We start from the raw sequence: 16,037 nt of genomic DNA, 5'->3' as shown, positions 1-16,037 counted from the left end.
TTGAAATATACCATGTCGGCATCGCGTCTTTTATCTGGTGGGGAATATGGGGGACCGTCTCCGCAGGTAGCCATTTTCTGCCTCTGAAGTCGCCTGAAAATAATTAAAATCCCAAATTCACCGCGTGCGTAAAATACATCCAAACGAGGCGGGTTTCAACTTTCAGATGTTTGACCAACTATCTCCATAATAAATCAAATTGAATAAAACACAAATGAATAAACAAATCCGATACCAATATGAAAATGCATTTACTTTTCCATTACACAATTTGTAAACAACAGTAAGCGGAAGTTTATCTATGTTCTTTAGAACCTATCGAAGCGTCTCCGTTTGTGTTTTCAAAATGTGCCCAAAACCGAGTAAACCACGCCTCCTGCAATTTGGTTTGAAATTGCCGACAGGTGCGCTCAATGTGCGAGCGTTATTCTGTGACGTCAGAATGATTGACGGTAAATTACGATTTGTCTCCCTTGGCGCAAAATCATAATATGTCTACACGAGTTACATACCTTACACCGATACCAACTCCTAACACGTTGACAGAGATAACGTATTTAAAGTTACATTAAATAAATTTCATAAAAAACTAAATAGCGACATTTCATTAAAAAACTGGGTTTTATATCGACTCCAGGTCTTATTTTGGTGTCAAAACAACCAAAATGAGTTTTATTAGCATAAAAATAGGTAACCTCATTGTGGCGAGATGGGAAATACAATTTCTGTTTGCATGAGAAACTCCGCCTTCGGATCATCCGTACATCAATATTAAATCAACAATCATGACTATAAGTAGCAGTCCTAATTTAACGGTATATTTCCGCATTGTAACGGATGTTTTCATACAAATTTAATCTTTTTACGAGATTATTACTTTTACTGAACCCCAGGTTTAGTGCACCGTGAAGCTTAAACGGTTAAAGTGTGTTTGCACAAGAAAATATCACATTTGCTGTGTTCGGATAGCAACTATAAAACTGTGACGTAGCGCATACACGAGCTCATTATAGTCTTCATTTGCATGTTAAAATTCGTATACGAACTTTAGTGGTACCGTGGGGTTTCCCGTTTAAAATCCTTATTTATGAACAATATTTGATGAGATTTACAACAAAACTTTTAAACAGGTTAATGAAACTGTAGAATCTTTGATTTTTAGGCCGACGGCAAAATATTTTTACATATTTATTTAATGTAACTTTAAGTACAGATTGTATTTTTGACACATATGAACTCATAATTTAACTTTTTTTTTACACTATTTTGTTCAATTTTTCTAACCCATTGACTATTCTAGGAGGGTGGATAAAATGTAATAAATTTTCACTTTTCAAATCCGAGAATAGGCACTGCTAACCAACATGAGATGAGGGCCAGCATCTATATCTCTTTTACCATTTATTGCTCTGCAGTTCATGATTGGGTGAACATGACTTTATGAAGAAGGAAAATTTTTATGGAAAATAAGTGACCCAACCTCAGTCAAACCCTACACAATGGTTCCAAAATGCCCATGCCTCTTTATGGTTACAGAACAGCCATGCAATTGCTTCATACATACCAAAAATATTGCCCAAAATAAGAGAGCCAATTAGGAAAAGAATAAATATATATTTATGGCCATAGTAACTATGACTTTGATCCAAAATATAAGAAAATATTAATGCAATAAGTGTTTTATCCAAATAATTAAGATATCAGTCAGTTGATAAGTAAAGGCTTTTTGATGAAAAATAGAAAAACGAGCACCGCATGTGGTGATAATGCTCATCTGTTAAAATTCTAAGATAAAAAGGGACATAACTCCAAAAATATTGCTTCCCCATTTAACTACATCTTATGATAAGCATGTATTCCAAGTTTCAAGTTGATAACTTTTCAAATGTTTGAAAAATTGGCAACATTTAAGTTTTTGCATGATTATGACAAAAATCATAACTTTACTTTTTCTTTGAAACACACAAGCTAAAAATGTTATTCCAGCAAATTACTGAACTATATCTAAAAGGCATGTTATGTCTCTAGGCAAAGCAAGTGTCCCCAATGTGCGGCCGGGTTAATTTTGACCCAAAAGCCATGTTTTGAATAAAAAAATTTCAATGGCATAAAAGATCAGAATTTGTTTTCATTTAAATTCAGAATGTCTAGTCCTATGCCTTCTTGTGCCTAAAATAATGTATAAAGGGCACCTGAGGTTTTCGTCCTCCACCAGTAAAGCTAAGAGGTCGCCACATGAACTTATCAGTGTTTATGACTTTTAAAACCCAACAAAATAAATAGACATGACTTAAAGAAATGGATGCTCCCTTAACCTGCATTTCAATTCACATTCATCAATAGATATTTTGATAAAGGCTGCATAAGCAAAATTGTAAAAATCTATTTTCAGGACTGGTGATCTTGACTCCAGTGACCCCTTACTACACCCAAAGTCCCAACAAAGGTATCTACCTACCAAACAGGAAAGACATCAGTCGACAAAACCTGTTCGCAGACAGTGTGCTCCACTTTTCTCAATGCTGGATAGTTAACAAAAGCAACACTGGAAAGAGGGCATAATTCTGCAATAGGACTTAGCATACCCCACCTACCTTTGATAGTCAACAACAAATTTTACAAGTTTGAAGTGAATGTCTTCAACAGTTTTTGAGAAAAAGCCAAATATTCTAACTTAAAGAAGTGCCATCGTAAAGCTTGACTATTTTTATTCCTTATTTCTAAAGTCAAACACATCACATCATCGACAGAAGAATATTCTAGTAAAGATTACTCCTAGAAAACATTATTTTATTGTACTTAAATTTCATATTTAGACATTGACAGTCAAGGTCACATTTGAATTAATCACCTTGTCAGTTTTGTCATAAATTTTCTCTGTCCAAGAATGAATCAAATCCTTATATAAATAACAAAGTTATGACAATTTAAACAATTTCGGATACTTTGAGCTTAATGGTAAAGGTCAAAGGTCAATGACCAGAATAATTAACATGTTGATTTTGTCATATGTATTCTTATTTCCAAGCAAAAATCTAGCCTGTTAACGATTTGACCTTCAAGATCAAGGTCATTGATAAGTGAAGGTCATGGTCAATTTGGTCTTCTTAGAGATCTTGACCACAGGATTATTATATCCAAATATGAAGACAATCAAAAAATAAATAAGAAAGTTATAGCCAATTATAGCAAAAATCAAGCAAAACATTTACGATTCATGGTCAATATCAGTTTGCAATGGTTTCTTTATATGAAAATGCACATAATGAAATGGAGAATTACAGATTTAGACATATACTTTTATGCAAGAGTAGCTATAATGCACCTTTTTTTATTCATTAATTTCTGTGCAGCCCTAGGACCTATTTATTCCTTCTCCCTCTAGACTCGTGCTTTAAATGTGGTCCTCTTGTTTTTGCAGATGTTATGCAGGAAAAAGATGAATTGACCCTCTCTTATAAACTTTATATAAAGACAGGTAATATGACTGTGTATTTGTCACAGGGTGAGAAAAATGTGCAGCCTGACCGGGACTCTAACCCGGGACCCTCGGAATATCGTTCCGTCGCTCTACCGACTGAGCTATCCGGCCACTTACACATCTTCTCCCCTAAATAGTGAACAGTTCTGAACCGTGACATACTCCCCTGCTATGTTGAAATTCGTCCTCGAATTTCACAGAGTTACAGAGCAACGTAAATTAAACTCTGAGCTTTATCAGTCACGGTCCCATGTTGGGCGCCAAATGTGACAGGGTGAGAAAAATGTGCAGCCTGACCGGGACTCGAACCTGGGACCCTCGGAATACCATTCCGCGGCTCTACCGACTGAGCTATCCGACCGCTTAAACATCTTCTCCTCTAACTTGTGAACAGTTCTGAACCGTGACATATTTATAAAGGAAAATTTTGTATAAAGAAATTGCAAACAGACAGACACTGACAATAAACGATCATATTTACGCACTTTGAGCACACGGTTTCTGGTTATTACAAAACAAAAGACAGATTAACATCTTTTAGATTTTATTCCACATTCTTGTTCACATTTCAGAAGAAGAAAAAAACACCATCACAATTATAACATCCTGCAAATAGGAACCAGCTTATTGAACTAGATACTGGGAACAAGCTGATCAACATGATTTTGGGTACCAACTTATCAAATACAATATATGTTTGGTACCAGTTTATTAACAAAATGACTGGTACCAATTTATCAACTAAATTTACAAAACTTAATAACTGGATCTATTTTAATAGCTTGATACCGGATACATTATTAAATTCTTGTACCTGGCATCAAATTGAAGCTTGGTACCAGTTCACCAACTTGTTCTTAAGATTCTGGCATTTCAACTTGATATTACAACCAGCAGTTCAATATAAAGTCTAGCACTAGGTAAAGTACAGTGCCAGGTACCAGTAGATTAACTTAAAGCAGCAAAAACAATTAAAAATTGGGTACCGGCTGATCTATTTCAATTAAATGCTTGGTGATAATCAACATCTTCTCAATGCATTATTTAAACACTAAAACAACACAAATATAAAATACAATATTTTCTATATAAATTTTTTTATCATCATTCACATTTCATTATTTGTTAAAAATTTGTCCAACATGAGAATAAATATGAGAAAATAATAATACATAGATATACATGATGAACATGGATTAAATCCTTGCACGGTAACTGAAGATGAGACGCGGTCTAACAAATTTGAAAAAAAAAAAAAAAAAAAAAAAAAAATCGAGAAAAAAAAACTGTAAGCTGATTGGGTGTAAAATATCTGTACATTATGAGGCCTGGGATGACGAAATTTGACTTAGTTGAACTATTTTTAATTCCATTAGCAGAATTGGTTAGTAAACTTTGTGTGTAAAAAGTAAAATGTGAACATGATGTTTTTCTTAGGCTTGATTTATTGCACATAAAAAAATCGAAAAAAAAAAATGTTTTCTGATAACAATTTCTTTTATACACATATGAATTTTAAGAAGTAAATGGGGACAATACTGTTAAGAAATTTTGAAGACGTTTGTTACAATTTTAATGAATCGCATTTCATAAGTCTGAAAAGAAAATCGAATATTTGACAATATAACTGTTAAATCCTTTTTAACTCAATTCTAGCAATTAAAACAACTTATCCATGCTACCAGTATAGAGCCTGGAAAGTGCGCACCAGTACACGTTCGTGCAATTTGATAAGCATCATAATAGCAGTGTACGAACATTCAGTTTCTGTTTTTACAAGAAAGGTACTAGTTAAAATATTACAGACTCCCAAGAAATGTACAGTAATCATAAGACATCATACATATCAAATTTTAGACATAATATAGTGATTTTGTTTATCCACTGTTATAGTACTGGCTCTTTGAGTATTTTGATATCAAATCTTGTCTAATTTGAGTATTTTGATATCAAATCTTATCTAATATGAGTATTTTGATATCAAATCTTGTAACATAAACAATGGGCATTTTCAGTAAAATTAGGGATTATCCATCATACAAAATTTTGCAAGTTAAAAATTAATGCAGATTTCTGCCTTTAAAAGTTAAAGTTGAATGAATTCTGAACACTGTACAATGTAAAAATTTAGCTTTAAAATCATGAGTTTAATTTGAATTAATGAAAGTCTGGTCAGATATAGTGTTTCTATAAATTTATTGTTCTCTTACACCCTCCTTTTAAACTCATTTGCAGTGGATATGCTGCAGAATAAATTTGAAATTGTTCAGTGCTAGTTTTATAGATGGCTGTATAAATAACACTAAAATAAAGCAGAAAACAGTCTAGATTTTATTCAGACAGCGTGTATGGGCAGTCTGGCCTGGCTCTATACTGGTGTCATAGGCAAGTCATGACCTGGGTCCGAGGGTCTACAGAAATTCTTCAAGCTCAAACTCAGATCTTCGGTATTTGATTGGCCAGAAACTCCCACAGAATGTACACTGACCAATGAAAATCTTGAGATTAAGTCAAAACTCAGAAATAAATATAACCTTGAGGCCAGGACTGGTGTTTGGAAAATTGAGAATGACAAAATGGTTTTCACATCAGATATTCAATATTACAGTACGACTAACTGGAAAAATGAAAAATTATGTCATTATATTTCTTTTTTTAAACCTTTGACTAACTATAATGAAATATGAGGCAAAATGAAAGTTGAATGTTAACAAACTTAAGAAAGGCACTTTCAGATCCTAAAGCCAGCAGTTACAGATTCAAACACTTATTACATCATGCCAAAGTCATTTCATATTCTAGCAAAATTAAGTCTCAAGTCAATTTATGTCCTTGCAAAATTAAGTCTTAAGTGATTTCACATCCTAGCAAAATAAGTTGTAAGTCATTTCACATCCTAGCAAAATTACCTTTAACATTTATTAAATCCTAGCAAAATTAATTCTTAACTCATTTCATATCATAGCAAAATTAAGTTTTAAACCAATTAATATCATAGCCAATTAAAGTCTTAAGTCATTTCATTTCTTGCAAAATTAAGTCTTAAATCACGTCATATCCAAGCAAAATCAAGTCTAAATTATATATTAAAATCTTATCCAAAACAAGCCTACAATTCATAAAATACACTTGTATTTCATATTTTATTTTATGTTCTTTCTTATGACTAATTTACGTTTCTCTCTTTTAAAGAGGCACGACCCCAGATGAGTATGATACTTTTCAAAATAATCTAACTTGAAATCTTTTTTTAAAGGTTAAAACTAAGTAATATTCAAGATCCAAACCATGAATAATAGGTTAGTAAACAACCTTTATAATAGTTTTCTGTGAATTCTGCTACTTTTGTGATAAACATTTGCCACCAGTATAGAGCCAGGCCAGCCTGTATGTCCATGCAGTCTAGCCAGACGCTATACTGTTGGCTGACTTATTATAAAATTTCATCTTGACATTCCTAAAATAGATAATGGACAGTTCCAAAAATAGATAATGGGCAAGTCCATTTTATAAATTCAGCAGGTTAAGAATTAAAGAAAGAAGAGTGGAGAGTATGTGACTTTGACTAGGATTTAATACATCATTATACATGTACTATTCATTATCAGATTTATCACCAGAAGTACTTCCCTTTAACTTCTGAAAATCCAGTAACATTTTCTTTATCGAAATCTTGTAATCATTGCTTACAGTTTAAATCTATTAAAATTACTGACTGATCTTTTCCCCTTTTTTTTTAAACATTTCCAATTTTCAAGTTTCACCAAAATTCTGCAAGAAAGCAACTACATGTATATAAAAACCTGTCCATTTCACCATTTGCTAAATTGTACACTTTTTTTCCTTTTTTTCTACATTCAAACAACATGCAAATAAATTAAATCTCTCTCACACATATATAAAATAACAAGAAAAAAACAGGTAAGCCTACAAATTTAAACAACAGACAGCCTCCTATTACGATGATATACAGCCCAGTGAAAGTGAAGGAAGTTAAACAATTTACAGCTTTTACCAATTTTCATATACTGTATATTGCCTCGTAAATTTTATCAAGAAAATCAAATTTAAAAAAAAAAAAAAAAAAAAAAAAAAAATAGGACACATGTCTGTTGTTTAATTTTGTTGGCTTAATTACATCACAGAAGAATGTTATCATTATAGAGAATACAGTCACTGCCGTATGAGGATTTGTATATTTAAAACCCTCTGCTAATTCATCGTATCTGAAACTTGATTTTGAAATCATGTTCATTTAGCCATCACGTAGATTTAGTAAATAAAATACCAAAGAGTTATAAAAGTATGGATGATATTGGAGCCTAACTCTTGATTGTACAAGTCATTGGCCAATTTTAAATTGTATAAATGAAAATAACCAATTATGTGCTGAGAGTTGAGACCAGTATTCATGAAAAACAGATTTCCTCTGCCATTGGCCAGTTTTAAACTGGAAAATTCAAAACAACCAATCATGGTTCGAGAATTGGGACCTAGTTAAGGAAAAAACCAGAAACTCTCTGCAATTGGCCAATTTCAAATTACAAAATAACCAATCAGGTGCTGAGAATTGAGACCAGTGTAAGAGAAAGCCAGAATTCCTCTACCATTGGCCAATTTTAAATTTGAGGATTCAAAACAACTGAGACCAGTCTAAGGGAAACCAAATAACCTTTGCTATTGGTCAACTTCAAATTGTGGATTTCAAAATAACCAATCAGATGCTGAGAATTGAGATTGGTTTCCATTTTATTTTTCATGGACATATTCCTGTACTGTGATAGTGAAAGAATATATTTAAGTCATAAATACACCAAAACTAACAAAATAGCACCCAAGTACAGACTGCTTCTTTTCTTTAATATTATATTTGATTAAAACTTTAACAGAAATGTTACTTATTTATTGAGGAATTATGAAACGATTCAAAATTTTACGTTATCTTCAAAGTTACATTGTAACAATAACAGACTTACAGAAAATGACATTTTCAAGTTGAACTGATGTATGGGATAAATATTGGTGCATATATGTAGAAATTTATGAACCATTTTATGGCAAACCTATATACATGTATTATAGTAACATGCACAAATTCTTAAAATGACTGTAACTTAATATTAAGACAGATAATTGACATAAGTAATTTGTAGATGGCAGGTCCTAAGGCAGTTCACTGTATCTCTAAAACTTCTAAAAAGTCCAAGTCTGCATGTACATGTACCATTAAATTAGTACATATGCAAACCAAGTGTACATTAAGTGCAGCATTATCTGTATTGTCCGTAGATTATGCCACACATCTTTTAACTCCTGTAATCTCTTAAAGTTTCTCTTTTTAAAACAATCACAGCAGGGTTATATATATAAATGAGGCTCCTCACGACAAAACCAACATAATGGGTTTGTGACCAGCATGGATCCAGACCAGCCTGCGCATCCGTGCAGTCTGATCAGGATCCATGCTGTTCGCTTACCAACTCTATTACAAGTAGAGAAACTGATAGCGAACAGCATGGATCCTGATCAGACTGCGCGGATGCGCTGGCTGGTCTGGATCCATGCTGGTCGCAAACCCATTATGTTGGTTTTGTCGTGACGCGGCTCAAATGTATTTATCTTAGCAAGAGTTTAGCCAAAGTTCGGCTAACACTGTTAACACGGCACTATCACACTCGTGAATGTGTTACACCATATTGTCTACTCACTGGTACCACCACAGTGCTAAAGTCACGATTAGTCACGTGTGAAACTGTGATAAGCCGTCCACAACACCTTGCTACATTGCAACTCAATGCATAATGGGGTCTATAAAAAAAAAATCACAAAAAAAAATAAACAATGAAGTTTCCCACTAACTCCATGTAAGAATGTATGGAAATAAAAACACAAAAACACTTGTGTTGTCACTATACGAAACACAAAGGCAACTTTTTACCTATATCCAGCTTTTGCAAAATAAAATGTTCACACTATGTTATCAAATGCGTCTTTTATCAGCGCACAAATAAAAAATAACCGAACAAACACCGTTCAGTTTGCACGTAACTTCACTAGCGCAACAGCTATGAAATAACAATAGCTCATCAACTCATGCTCATCTCGTAACGGAAGTTTTATTGTGAATGTATAAGGAATAGTTTTTTGTTGTTGTGTTTTGTTTTCACTAGCACCAAAACAAGTATGCATGTACATGTACTTAACGACCTACGTACATGAATTACAAACACTACTCCAGTATATGATATCACCCCTCGAGAATCTTTTTTACCGTCTCTTGATCGCCACTCAGTAATTCAAACATGAAAACTGATAAACAAGTTTATATTATTTCCATTTCTGATACACAAATGTATTTAATGATGGGCACTCTTATGAATGATAGTGATATAAACATTATACCACCAGAACGTTTTGCGGCCTGTAACTTCCATCGTTACATTATTTCGTCAGTAGTTCAAGAATGAGAATTGATTGTAATGACTGTTAATAGGTGTTTTTGGTGACGCACACATGTACATCACCTCGAAGTCTTCAGTATGTGAACTGTTCATGATAGGCTCTGACCTACTTCTTCCTATCTTAGGTAACGAGCTAAGTAATATTTCTAGTGATGATAAAATCTGAAAAAGGAACGAGAAAAATTTGAAAAATTAAGAAAAGTAAAATAATTCAAGATAGAAGTTATAATTTCCATGTTATGTGCTATTTATAACCGATTTGCAGTATATTTCACCATATTTTTACTGTTTTACTAACGCAGTATGGGCTACTTTTGCATATTTTTAACTCTTTTTGGTAATTAACATGGGTTATAAGTGCGGTTTGCCATGTGAAAATTATTTTCTTTGTCCACTTCACAATATTTTACTTTTTAAAATGTTTTAGAATTTTCTTGAAAATTAGCATAAATTTGGAGATATCCTGCTTGAACTTGCTGTAACCAAAAGTATTTAACCTTTGCCAACAGTAAAGATTTTTAGGCCAAAATACGTGCTGTCTCAATGGCCTTTTTCCATTGGAAGCTCTATTTTTCAATTCTGATAATGAAAAACCCTTAAAACTTCAGTGGTGGTTCCAAATTCAAAGCAGGGAAAATTGCACAATTTTAACATGTTAAAGGTTAAAATAATGAAGACAAACAATTCTGTAATTTTGTTACTTTGGTAGTTCAAGTAAGTTTAAACTATAAATTTCACGAGAATTTGAAAACAAATACATGAAAACAGAACAATAAAATGACCTTGCCGCAATTATTAATATCTGCCAATAAATATTTTACTATCAAACATAAAACATGATCTTAAAGTAACATAAAACTCCACTTTCCTTTTTGTTTTAAAACTTTTATTTATGAATATTTGCCTAAAAATAATTTTTATTTACCTTAATCCAAAGCATTAATAGAAATACTGAATTTCTTTAAAAACAAGCAATTATCATAGTATTGCAAGCAATCCATAAGTCCCCTACCGGTAAGAGCCCAAGCAACATTCTGAAGGGCCATTGGCCATTCACTTAGGTTCCTATTTTAAGTAAATTTGTTGAAAAAGTTCTTTAAAAGTGATCACAGGAAACAGTTTTTATGTACAGACAGACGGACTGAAGGACACTCTAAAGTTATTTTTTAAACATCCCTGTTATCAAAATAAAACATTTTTAAAGTCCTATCATGATTGAAGAAGTTGGAGTAAAAATTACCAATTTCTCAAAAAAAAGTCTAAGTTCAAAGGGGCATAATTCTCCCTAATAGTCTTGCTAGAGTATTGAACACTCACAAATGTTGAGTGACAATAAGAAACATTTATATGAAGTTTGAAGTAGATACATTCAGAAAAAGAAGTTATTAAAAAAAAATTTTAATGAAAATTTTAAGTTCAAGGGAGGTAATTCTGATAATTTTTGTGCTAGAGTTGTAAACCTTGTCACATATGATGTGGTTGATGACAAGCAACTTATATTTAAAGTTTGAAGAAAATACCTTAAGAAATAAAGAACTTATAGTGAAAAATCTTAAAAACTAGAATCAGAAATCTTGAAATTCAGTCTATTTGTTGCCATAGCAACCAGAATTTTCAACATAGGATGTTAAAAAAAGGATGTGCATAATTTCCATACTGCCATCTACCAGTATGTCAAGTTTCATAAACATATTTTCAGTACTTTTTGTGTTATCACTGGATCCAGGTTATGTGTAAAATTTGCCATATTTTCAGTCTATTTGTTGCCATAGCAACCAGAATTTTCAACATAGGAAGAATAGAAAAAGACGTGCATAATCTCCATACTGTCATCTATCCATATATCAAGTTTCATAAAAATATTTTCAGTACTTTTTGCGTTATCGCGGGATCCAGATTATGTGTAAAATTTGCCATATTTTCAGTCTATTTGTTGCCATAGCAACCAGAATTTTCAACATAGGAAGAAAAGAAAAAGACGTGCATAATCTCCATACTGCCATCTATCCATATATCAAGTTTCATTAAAATATTTTCAGTACTTTTTGCATTATCGCGGGATCCAGTTTTGTGGACGGACGGACTGACGGACGGACAGACGGACGGACGTACCAAAATTTGATGTTTATGAGGCAAATGAGCTCATAAACATCACCTGGACCAACGTCCATAAGCAAAATAAGCTCATAAAAACAAAAAAATAGCTCTTAATTTGAATTTTATGAGTTTATGTTCTTTATTTAACTACGGAATGAAGCTCATAATAATCAAATGTTGGCTCGGACTGACGGACGGACGGACAGACGGACGGAGGGTAAACCTAAAGTCCCCTCCGGTAAACCGGTAGGGGACTAAAAAAAAACAACAACAGCAACTTGGGACTGAACGGTCTGACAAAAAAGTATCTATCTGAAGTTTGAAATCATCTTTTGTTATTTACCTGTGGAAATAAGGGTCTAGTTTCTCTGTCGTATTTGCAGCAATCTTGCATGAGACGTATTAATGCCTTAGGACAGTCGTTTCGCACTTTATTCACATCTGGACTTAAATAGCCTTTACCAACCATAAATAATATCTGAAATATAAATAACATTTTTATTTTTAACCTCTTAAATCAAAACAGCAAAAGTGACTTGCCAATGACACAAAAATAGTTAAGAAAGCCAGCACTTCTGTACAGTCTGACAACACTTTCTACAGTAAGGTGCCTGACTTTACTTTTTTTCATATTAAAACTGCTTAGAATAACATAGGATGATTCAAAATTCATAGTCAGGGCTAATCCTTTTTACAAATGAAATGATAATAAGCATTAATTTTTGTTTAGTTTATAAACCAATTTTTACATTCAGCTGGTGTCATCTCTGCAGTTGGTCTGCCTAACTTTCTTTCCTGTATAACTAACAAGTAATTATCAATTTCTTTGCAAGTGATACTTATCCCACATGATTTCTAAATCAAGGTTCATTAGACAATTAAACGTTTGACTTGATGTTGCTAACATATTGTCACAGGAAAAATTCATCTCACCCTGGGATCAAACTAGTGACCCCTGGCTCACAAAACTGATGCTAAGCTAAGTGGAAGCACAATGAATGTTAAATATATGTATATTCAATATGTGGTAAATATTACATTTCCTTCAGAATGTGTGCCATACTAACAGGATTAAATGAATAAGTACTCACACAAATTACCCTTTATCTAATATACTGTAAAGCTACTGCATTGATTCAGGAGACCACAATGGAAATAACAATATTCTTTTTTTTGTGCTATCCTTAGTGTCATGGTGTGCATGTCACGGCTTATTTATTCTCATGTATGTTATGTTAAATATTTGTACCTTACATGTTGTTTTAAATGTCCATGTATATGTATTCAGTATCAAAATAAATCTATTATATACATAATACTTGAATAGAGAAATAAACGTACCTGATCTTTATTATTTATATGTGAGTATGGTAGATTGCCGGTCATGAGTTCATACAAGACAATACCAAATGCATACACGTCTGACTGGAATGTATATGGGTTCTGCTCCTGCATTCTTATCACTTCTGGGGCCTGAAATTATACAACATTGACTTATTATACATGTATCTGTATAACTCCTTTATTATACCCTTGACAATGCTGTTTTATATCCCCTTTATACATGTATAACTGACATTGATAAGCATTGTACCGTCAAATTTCGTTCGCATGAACTTGGAGGGCCTAATCAAATTTGTTCGAGAGATTGGTAGTTCAAGCCAACCGAGGTTGAACTATTATCAATTAGGACATAGGCCTAAAGGTTTTCCAGCTTTCATTGATCAAATGATAAATACCGTGCCATATTTATTTATAAGTACATTAGTTTGTCAAATAAGTCTTTTCGTGTAAATATTAACAAATGAGTATTAATGGTACACTGTGCTAAACTATACTCATGCATATTGTAATTGGTTGAGTTTGATTGGGCAAACATTTTCAAAACTTGTTGAACAATTATCAAAGTATGTTTATATGTTTATTATGGGATAAATTTTATTTCAAACAATTTATTCATTAACCAGCTGTTACTAATTCAGAACATGTCGACACGCAACTTTTGTTGTCTTTTTTGTGTTTGACCGAGGTGTGATTTTCACTATATTTCTGCCGAAGGGACCAGGGATCAGGTTTGAGTGTTTGAGCCATCGATTTTCGAGCGATCCAAGATAGAACAATATATATCATATAGAAACTTTGCTGGGACTGGGCGATGACTTCGAGCGAAAGGAGGTATTCGAGTGATCCAAGTTCAAGCCAACAATGTTTAACTGTATAATGGTTGTTTACAATATAACCATAACTGCCATATGCAAACAAACATTTATATAGGGCCTTATAACCTGTCCAAAATCTTTAAAAACTAATAATATACTAAAGTAAAAGCTTACCATCCACAATATTGAGCCTGTAGGTTGCTGAAACTGGTGTGAGCCACTCCAGCGGGTTTTCACAGTTGCTAGACCAAAGTCCCCTATCTTTACAGTTAAATCTTCTGTTAAAAATATATCTGAGAATATGGTTAAGGAAAACTAAATAAATACTACCATATCAGACCAAATTTTGAAATTGAAATTTGATTGTAGTACTTGATAGAAAAACAAGCACCTGGATAATGTAGAATACTTCTAGGTTCAAAATGGGTCATAATTCTGTCAAAATCAATCTTAAGCGTTATGGGCCTTGGAAAGTGACCTCCTATTATGATTTCAATAAGAGTGTTTAGTTTCAGTGCATTCTCTTCAGTAGTTTTGGAAATACCAACTTGAAACGCAGCAAGAGCTGTCGGTAGGACAGCAACGCTCGACTATTTTTAGTGCTTGATAGTAAAAAAAAATGCTCGATACAGTTACCTCCTCCTGTTTACAGGTTGGGGTAATGATGGTGAACAAGTGTGCAAAGTTTCAAAGCCATATGTCAATGAACTTTGAAAATATTTGAGGTATTACAAAAACTTTAACATAAATTCTAAGTCGAAAAAGAGGCATAATTCTGTCAAAATGCTTGATAGAGTTACCTCCTGCTGTCTACAAGTTGGGGTAATGATGGTGAACAAGTGTGCAAAGTTTCAAAGCCATATGTCAATGGACTTGGAAAAAATTTAAGGTAATACATAAAGTTTAACATAAATTCTAAGTCGAAAAAGGGGCATTATTCTGTCAAATGCTTGATAGAGTTACCTCCTCCTGTCTACAGGTTGGGGTCATGATGGTGAACAAGTGTGCAAAGTTTCAAAGCCATATGTCAATGGACTTTGAAAATATTTGAACTATTACAAAAACTTTAACATAAATTCTAAGTCGAAAAAGGGGCATAATTCTGTCAAAATGCTTGATAGAGTTACCTCCTCCTGTCTACAGGTTGGGGTCATGATGGTGAACAAGTGTGCAAAGTTTCAAAGCCATATGTCAATGGACTTTGAAAATATTTGAACTATTACAAAAACTTTAACATAAATTCTAAGTCGAAAAAGGGGCATAATTCTGTCAAAATGCTTGATAGAGTTACCTCCTCCTGTCTACAGGTTGGGGTCATGATGGTGAACAAGTGTGCAAAGTTTCAAAGCCATATGTCAATGGACTTTGAAAATATTTGAACTATTACAAAAACTTTAACATAAGTGGTTACGCCGACGCAGACGCCGACACTGACGCCGACGCTCGGGTGACTGCAATAGCTCTACTTATTCTTATCGAATAGTCGAGCTAAAAATGCAACAAAATTGTGACACTAATGCCGATACTTTGGTGAGTCTATTCACTTAATGGTTAAGCTAAAAATCAAAATTGATGTACAGGTAAAATTTGCTTCACTGTATAAACATAATAAAGGATACTATTTGATTTGAGATCTCTGTGAATTATGGACTTCGCATGGAGGTAGCTGAAACAGAATAAAATATTTGTAAAAGTTATTAGTACAGACATTAACTTTTTAATCTATTCAACCATTTCAGTACAATCTGGAAAATCCTGTATTAATAAAGACATGTAAAAAAATAAGACCACAGATTTTACTAATTTGAGTACCTCTTCAGTAAAGGAAAACAAAGTAAC

General features: G+C 33.0%; 2 protein-coding genes across 7 annotated transcripts in view; both read right to left on the bottom strand.

Moving 5' to 3' along the window:
• The window catches only part of LOC132742383 (prickle planar cell polarity protein 3-B-like), a 60,168-nt gene extending 59,780 nt beyond the window's left edge, over nt 1-388 (bottom strand). Inside the window, exons 1-2 of the mRNA XM_060730771.1 lie at nt 256-388; nt 12-93 (exon numbers count right to left, since the gene is read on the bottom strand). Coding sequence (XP_060586754.1) covers nt 12-93; nt 256-263 — 90 coding nt within the window. The 5' untranslated portion in view covers nt 264-388. The remainder of the gene's footprint in view (nt 1-11; nt 94-255) is intronic.
• A 3,620-nt stretch (nt 389-4,008) lies between these two features.
• Nucleotides 4,009-16,037, bottom strand: part of LOC132742381 (serine/threonine-protein kinase A-Raf-like) — a 47,879-nt gene continuing 35,850 nt past the window's right edge. For all 6 annotated transcript variants that reach the window (XM_060730768.1, XM_060730770.1, XM_060730765.1 and 3 more), the window contains 5 exons: nt 15,818-15,864; nt 14,373-14,491; nt 13,381-13,512; nt 12,383-12,517; nt 4,009-10,104 (listed from right to left, as the gene is read on the bottom strand). In XM_060730768.1, coding sequence (XP_060586751.1) covers nt 9,931-10,104; nt 12,383-12,517; nt 13,381-13,512; nt 14,373-14,491; nt 15,818-15,864 — 607 coding nt within the window. In that variant the 3' untranslated portion in view covers nt 4,009-9,930. The remainder of the gene's footprint in view (nt 10,105-12,382; nt 12,518-13,380; nt 13,513-14,372; nt 14,492-15,817; nt 15,865-16,037) is intronic.

The sequence above is a fragment of the Ruditapes philippinarum genome, unplaced genomic scaffold (assembly GCF_026571515.1).
Source record: "Ruditapes philippinarum isolate M1 unplaced genomic scaffold, ASM2657151v2 ctg1363_1_1_1_1, whole genome shotgun sequence".
NCBI lineage: Eukaryota > Metazoa > Mollusca > Bivalvia > Venerida > Veneridae > Ruditapes > Ruditapes philippinarum.
Note: the sequence above shows the minus strand (reverse complement) of the source record. Positions and strands in the feature narration are given on the sequence as shown.